The sequence below is a fragment of the Musca vetustissima genome, unplaced genomic scaffold, assembly GCF_032173495.1.
Source record: "Musca vetustissima isolate MV318-11 ecotype Yass unplaced genomic scaffold, APGP_CSIRO_Mvet_v1 utg12221, whole genome shotgun sequence".
Taxonomy (NCBI): domain Eukaryota; kingdom Metazoa; phylum Arthropoda; class Insecta; order Diptera; family Muscidae; genus Musca; species Musca vetustissima.
The window spans coordinates 85,742-93,776 of record NW_026883087.1 but is presented as its reverse complement, the minus strand read 5'-3'; the positions used below and the strand labels follow the sequence as shown (position 1 = coordinate 93,776).

General features: G+C 35.8%; 1 protein-coding gene across 1 annotated transcript; it reads left to right on the top strand.

Moving 5' to 3' along the window:
- The first annotated feature begins 253 nt into the window (after positions 1-253).
- Positions 254-934, top strand: LOC133329842 (UDP-glycosyltransferase UGT4-like). Its single transcript, XM_061538308.1, has one exon. It carries the CDS (start codon positions 254-256, stop codon positions 932-934), a length of 681 nt encoding a protein of 226 aa, XP_061394292.1.
- Positions 935-8,035: the final 7,101 nt, after the last annotated feature.

Sequence of the window (8,035 nt, the reverse complement as noted above, 5' to 3'; positions counted from 1 at the left end):
TTCATGAATCTCTGTTTAGTGAATACCCCTAATAAAAATTTGATTATGTACACGTTGCACTCACTTGTACCTAATCTCTATTTATTCTAGCTTCCCCAAAATATTAATTTTTTCATGTATTTTACAATGACATATAAGAGATTGCCCAAAATAGGAGGCACGTTAGTTTACGCGCGTTGGACAAACTGTCAACATACGTAAAAAAAAATAGTTCGGGTTACGGATAAGCAAAAAAAATCGAAAACAAATAATAATGACTACCCCCAGGTCACTTTGTGTCTGGACATTGATTCCACTCATGGTCTTATCGCTTACATCGTGCCAGGCCAGCCGTATCTTATGTGTATTTCCCTCACCCTCTTTGTCGCATTTGATAATCCATGCCACCATTGCTGAAACATTGGCTCAAGATGGCCACAATGTTACCGTGATTGGTACAGTACCGGCAAGTAAACTTCGAGCACCACATGTCCAATACATCCACATTGAGGGTCCCATGTTCAATGATGACTTTGCCAATGAAATGCTCAGTAAGCAGGTTAATATTTATACGAAATTTGCCGGTACCATATCGAAGGTTCAAGATATGGCAAATGTGACCATGAATGACCCAAAGATGTTGGAATTTTTGCGTAGCTATAAGCCGGGAGATTTTGATGCCTTGATATTGGGTTATTTTATGAATGATTTTATGTTGGGTTTGGGTGCCCATTTCCAGTGTCCGATAATTGTCTCATTTATGGTCCAGCCAATATTTTCGGTTAGTGCAATGGTTGCCAATCCGCCGGAGTCTTCATATGTCCCGAGTTTGTTTATGGGTTATAAGCAACCTATGGATTTTTGGACGAGAGTGAAAAATTTCGCAGCCTCATTCTTTGAACATCAGATTTATTCGGCTTATGTGGCTCAGAAGGGCAATGAAATGTATAGGTAAGTTCCCTAGTATTGAGTATTTCAGTGTTAATAACAAATTCCGCGACCTTTACATTGACGTGGAGGTTTTTGAAATATTTTCGGAAAACCTTTACATAGGTGTGTTCATAGTTCAACAATAGGCGCGGATTTTTTTAAAAATACCTCTACATAGATGTGGAGGTTTTTGAAATATTTTCGGAAAGCCTTTACATAGGTGTGTTCATAGTTCAACAATGGACCCTTTTCAAGGGTCTGCAAAAGGCGTTGATTTTTAAAAAAAAATATTTTTTTCAAATTTCTATCAAATTTTTTCTTCATCGATTTCCTGAATACCCCTAATTAAAGAAATTTTTCTGATTGAGTAGAAAATTACTCTTTCTCCCATCCGCTCATTTGCTAGCTTATCAATAAATACTTAGTATACAGCAAACTATGGACTCAAACCAGATAACATTACAAAAACAAACTATTCCGATGCGTTTTACATTTAGTTATAAGAATCGGCTACAATTAGCAATCGGTAGTCTTTCCGCAGCGGACAGCAGCTATTCGATAGTTTCTCGATTCTCTCCTCCGTTCCGCAACAATGAATGCCCCTGCGCACCAATTGCGCACTTGGCTTTCGCTAGCTATTGTGAGTTTGGTGTTTGCACCATGTCAAGCCAGTCGTATCTTGTGTGTCTTCCCCTCGCCCTCGCTGTCCCACTTGTTGATACATGCCGAGGTGGCAGAGACATTGGCCCTGAATGGTCACAATGTAACCGTGATCGCTACAGTACCGCCAACTAAAATTAAGGCACCTCATGTCAATTACATCCACATTGAGGGTCCGATGTTCAATGATGCCTTTGCCAAGGAGATGTTGAACAAACCGGCTCATGTCTATAAGAAATTTGTCAGTACTGTTAGCCAAGTTATGACTATGGCCAATGCCACAATGAACAATCCCAAGATGTTGGAATTTTTGCAAACCCATAAGCCGGGAGATTTTGATGCCTTGGTTTTGGGTTATTTTATGAATGATTTCATGTTGGGCTTGGGTGCCCATTTCCAGTGTCCGATAATTATCTCCTTTATGGTCCAGCCAATATTTTCGATTAACACACTGATTGGTAATCCGGCTGAGTCGGCCTATGTTCCCACACTGTTTATGGGCTTTAAGCAACCAATGGATTTCTGGAACAGGGTTAAGAATTTTGTTTCTATTATTTTTGAATATCGAGTGTTTGCTGCTGTAATGGGTCGCATGCAAGAGGAAATGTACAGGTGAGTAAGAAATTAAAAAAAAAACACATGGGCTATGAAAATTAGATTTTTTCAAGATTATTTTTTTCCGAGACCTATAATAGTCGTGGATTTAATAAAAAAAATTTTTCGAGGCCTATAATAGGCGTGGATTTAATAAAAATAATTTTTTCGAGGCCTATAATAGGCGTGGATTTATTAAAAATATTTTTTCGAGGCCTACAATAGGCGTGGATTTAATAAAAATATTTTTTTCGAGGCCTATAATAGGCGTGGATTTTTTTTAGAGTATTTTTTTGCGGCCTATAATAGGCGTGGATTTTTTGAAGAACATTTTTTTGCGGCCTATAATAGGCGTGGATTTAATAAAAATATTTTTTTCGAGGCCTATAATAGGCCTGGATTTAATAAAAATGTTTTTTCGAGGCCTATAATAGGCGTGGATTTAATAAAAATATTTTTTTCGAGGCCTATAATAGGCGTGGATTTAATAAAATTTTTTTTTAGAGGCCTATAAAAGGCGTGGATTTAATAAAAATATTTTTTTCGAGGCCTATAATAGGCGTGGATTTAATAAAAATATTTTTTTCGAGGCCTATAATAGACGTGGATTTAATAAAAATATTTTTTTCGAGGCCTATAATAGACGTGGATTTAATAAAAATATTTTTTTCGAGGCCTATAATAGGCGTGGATTTAATAAAAATATTTTTTTCGAGGCCTATAATAGGCGTGGATTTTATATAGGGACTTTGGTGCACTATTTACCAAAAATCGGACAAAAATATATATGGGAGCTATATCTGAATCTGAACCGATTTTCACGAAATTTAACACATATAGTTTTAGATGTATTTCAGGACCCTATGCCGAATTTCGTGCAAATCGGAAGATATATAGGGTCATTGGTGCACAATTTACATTAAATCGGTCGAACATATATATGGGAGCTATATTTAAATTTGAACCGATTTTCACGAAATTTAACACATATCCTTTTAGATTTAATTTAGTACACTATGCCAAATTTCGTGCAAATCGAAGGATATATAGGAACTTTGGTGCACTATTTACCTAAAATCGCACTATTTACCTAAAATATATATGGGAGCTATATCTAAATCAGAACCGATTTTCACGAAATTTAACACATATCGTTCTAGACGTATTTCAGTACGTTATGCCGAATTTCGTGCAAATCGAAGGATATATAGGGACTTTGGTGCACTATTTATATTAAATCGGCCGAACATATATATGGGAGCTATATCTAAATCTTAACCGATTTTCACGAGATTTAACACACATCCTCCTAGACTTAATTTAGTACGCTATGCCAAATTTCGTGCAAATCGAAGTATATATAGTGACCTTGGTGCACTATTTACCTAAAATCGGACGAAAATATATATGGGAGCTATATCTAAATCTGAACCAATTTTTCCCAATTTCAATAGGGTTCGTCCTTGTGCCAAGTAAATGAGCGGTACAAAATTTCATACAATTCGAATCAAAAATGCGACCTGTACTATGTTTACAATTTAACATGGACAGACGGACGGACGAACATGCATAAATCGACTCAAAAAGTGATTCTATGCATATCCTCATGCCTATAATAGGCGTGGATTTTATAAATATATTTTTTCCAAAAAAAATCCCAAAGTACTCTTGACCACTCGAAAAAATCACCCCTTATCTAAAGATTAGACCCGACAAATAAAAAACTTGTTTTTATTTGCGAGATGTATATTGGTGTAGGTTACGATAATAGTTCTGGAAAGCAGCTGATAACAGGTTTTGTTTTCTTTTGTTATTAAGTCGTTCATCGATTCTTTTGGAAGTCCATTAATTTAATCTACACAAATTTTAATTAGTGTTAATTTAGAACCCAACGCGTTCGCTCACACCCTAGATCGAAACAATGAACAGAACGGGAAGTTTTCTTTCCATAGTGTTTGTGCTTTGCACCTTAGCTGTCATTCCAAATGAAAGTGCTCGGATTTTGTGTTTCTTCCCGGCACCATCGTTGTCGCATTTGTTCATACATTTCTCAGTGGCTGAGACCTTGGCTCGTGATGGCCATGATGTCACTGTGATTGCCACTGCACCAAATCCCTATAAAAATCTTCAACTCGTGGAATATATTTACCTCAAGGAACCCATGTTCGATGAGGAGTTTGCCAGGAAAATGGTGAACAAAACTTCACCGGTTTATGTGAAATTGGCTCATCATTTCGGTTTGGTAGGCGATATGGCCAACGGCACCCTCAATAATCCATTGATGAAAAAATTCCTACAAGAACACAAGGCTGGCGATTTCGATTTGGTGGTACTGGGCTATGCCATGAGTGATAGTATTTTTGGTTTGGGTGCTCACTTCCAATGTCCCATTGTTTTATCGTTTATGGTCCAAAGTGTTTTTACCACCAACGCCATGGTGGGTAATCCCATTGAGGCCGCCTATGTTCCCAGTTTATTTGTGGGTCTTAAACAGCCGCTGGATTTTGGTCAACGGGTTAAAACTTTTTTGTCTCATCTCTATGAAAATGTGATATTTAAGACAATGTTGGCGAGAAAGAATCAACTTTATTACAGGTGAGTCCAAAGTAGTGGTATTTTAGAATTTCATGGTGTGTTTATCTTCTATGGAGAAGAAGTGAAAATAAGTGTAAATTATCAAGTTAACAACTATTTAATGACATATGACTTAATTACCAGTATTAACTTGGCTTAAGTGAGAGCTATGTTCTCCCCTAATCTATTCGGCTGTGAATGTTGTGCCAGCCAAGGTGTGAGGGAATGCAGTATTTGATTAAATGCCGAAGAAAGCTGATATGTATGCCGGCTAAATATGTTATGCTTGACTGACAGGTTTTCAGTACGAGGGGGATTTGGGAATTATTAGAAGAGAAAATACAAGGGTTCAAATGAAAAATAATTCAAGGCTCATACTCGGGGCCTATATGGACCAACAATAGGCGTAAATTTTTTAAAAATATTTTTTTAGAAGCCTATAATAGGCGAGGATGTTATAAAAATATTTTTTCGGGGCCTATATGGACCAACAATAGGCGTGGATTTTTTAAAAATATTTTTTTAGATGCCTATAATAGGCGAGGATGTTATAAAAATATTTTTTAGATGCCTATAATAGGCGAGGATGTTATAAAAATATTTTTTCCGGTCCTATATGGACCAACAATAGGCGTGAATTTTTTAAAAATATTTTTTTAAAGGCCTATAATAGGCGAGGATGTTATAAAAATATTTTTTTCGGGGCCTATATGGAGCAACAATAGGCGTGGATTTTTTAAAAATATTTTTTTAAAGGCCTATAATAGGCGGGGATGTTATAAAAATATTTTTTTAGAGGCCTATAATAGGCAAGGATGTTATAAAAATATTTTTTAAAGGTCTATAATAGGCGAGGATGTTATAAACATATTTTTTTAGAGGCCTATAATAGGCGAGGATGTTATAAAAATATTTTTAGGGGCCTGTAATAGGCGAGGATGTTATAAAAATATTTTTTAGAGGCCTATAATAGGCGAGGATGTTATAAAAATATTTTTTTCGGGGCCTATATGGACCTACAATAGGCGTAAATTTTTTAAAAATATTTTTTTAGAGGCCTATAATAGGCGAGGATATTATAAAAATATTTTTTCCGGTCCTATATGGACCAACAATAGGCGTGGATTTTTTAAATAATATTTTTTTAAAGGCCTATAATAGGCGAGGATGTTATAAAAATATTTTTTTAGAGACCTTTAATAGGCGAGGATGTTATAAAAATATTTTTTTAGAGACCTGTAATAGGCGAGGATGTTATAAAAATAGTTTTTTAGAGGCCTATAATAGGCGAGGATGTTATACAAATATTTTTTTAGAGACCTGTAATAGGCGAGGATGTTATAAAAATATTTTTTTTTCGGGGCCTATATGGACCAACAGTAGGCGTGAATTTTTTAAAAATATTTTTGTAGAGTCCTATAATAGGCGAGGATGTTATAAAAATATTTTTTCCGGTCCTATAAGGACCAACAACTGGCGTGGATTCTTTACAAATATTTCTTTTGGACCAACAATAGGCGTGGATTCTTTAAAAATATTTTTTCATGGACCAACAATAGGCATGTATTTTGTTTTCAAATATTTTCTCATGGACCAACAATAGGCGTGGATTTTTTTTCAATTTTTTTCCATACCACTCACAAAAATTAACGCTTATCTATGGATTACACCCAAATAATAAAAAAATTATTTACATTGTAACACATTTTTTGCTGTATCTTACGATAATAGCTCTGGATAACACCTGATAACAGATTTTGTTTTCTTTCTCCATTCTGTCTTTTTTCGATAAATTTAAAAGTCCATTAATTTAATCTACACATTTTTAATTAGTGTTAATTTAGTTCTCAACGCGTACGCATACACACTCTAGAATAGCATCCACTCATCGACGAAAATGAACAGAACAGGAAGTATCCTTTCCATGGTGTTTGTGCTCTGCACCATGGCCGTCATTCCAAATGAAAGTGCTCGGATTTTGTGTTTCTTCCCCGCACCATCTTTGTCCCATCTGTTCATACATTTCTCAGTGGCAGAGACTCTGGCTCGAGATGGCCATGATGTCACCGTAATTGCCACTGCACCAAATCCTTATAAAAATCTCGATCTCGTCGAATATATTCACCTGAAAGAATCCATGTTCGGCGAGGTGCTTGCCCGCAAAATAGTCAATGAAACTTCACCGGTTTATGTGAAATTGGCTCATCTTTTCGGTTTGATGGGGGATATGGCCAATAAAACTCTAAATAATCCATTGATGAAAAAATTCCTTCGAGAACACAAGGCAGGTGATTTCGATTTGGTGGTGCTGGGCTATGGCTTCAGCGAGAGTATTTTTGGTCTGGGTGCCCATTTCCAATGTCCCATTGTTTTATCGTTTATGATCCAAAGTATTTTCCTCACAAACGTCATGGTGGGTAATTCCATTGAGGCCGCCTATGTTCCCAGTTTATTTGTGGGCCTTAAACAGCCCTTGGATTTTGGTCAACGGGTTAAAACTGTTTTGTCTCATCTATATGAAAATGTGATATTTAAGGCAATGTTGGCGAGGAAAAATCAACTTTATTACAGGTAAGTCCAAAGTCTATGGAGAAGAAGAAGTGAAAATAAGTGTACATTATCAGGTTAACAACTATTTAATGTTATGAGTTAATTACCAGTATTAACATGGCTTAAGTGAGAGCTATGTTCTCCCCTAATCTATTCGGCTGTGAATGTTGTGCCAGCCAAGGTGTGAGGGAATGCATTAGTTGTTCAAATGTCGTAGAAAGCTGATGTGTATGTCGGTAAAATATGTTATGCTTGACTGACAGGTTTTAATATGAGACGAATATGGGAATTCTTGGCAGAGAAAATACAAAAGAATCGGATCAAAAAAAATGTAAATATACTTTTTCAAGGGTCCTATTGTGGTAAATCTTTTAAAAAATATTTTTTCAATGGCCTACAATGGGCGAGGATTTTTTTAAAATTTTTTTTGAGACCTACAATAGTCGTAGATTTTTTAAAAATGTTTTTTTTTTTTTGCCTAAAATAAGCGAAATGATCTTTTTTGAGTTTGTGCCGAAATAACCCACTTAACGTCATTCTGGGGGCGTGGCACCAATGGAAAAAATATTCTTCATGAAATTTCATTGTAATTTGCCGAAGACGAGAAATCCATAGCTGTAACATTTAGCTATGAAATATGGGTACTAACTTGGGTCTATACATTGAAAATATGAATTTCTGGGTTATTTTGGTACTTTTTCGCAAAGGGTACATTTTGACCCACCATACATAGTGATAGGGGTGTCAA

Excerpts from the sequence above, each read along its gene's own strand:
- LOC133329842 (XM_061538308.1), top strand. The coding sequence starts at position 254 with ATGACTACCCCCAGGTCACTTTGTGTCTGGACATTGATTCCACTCATG.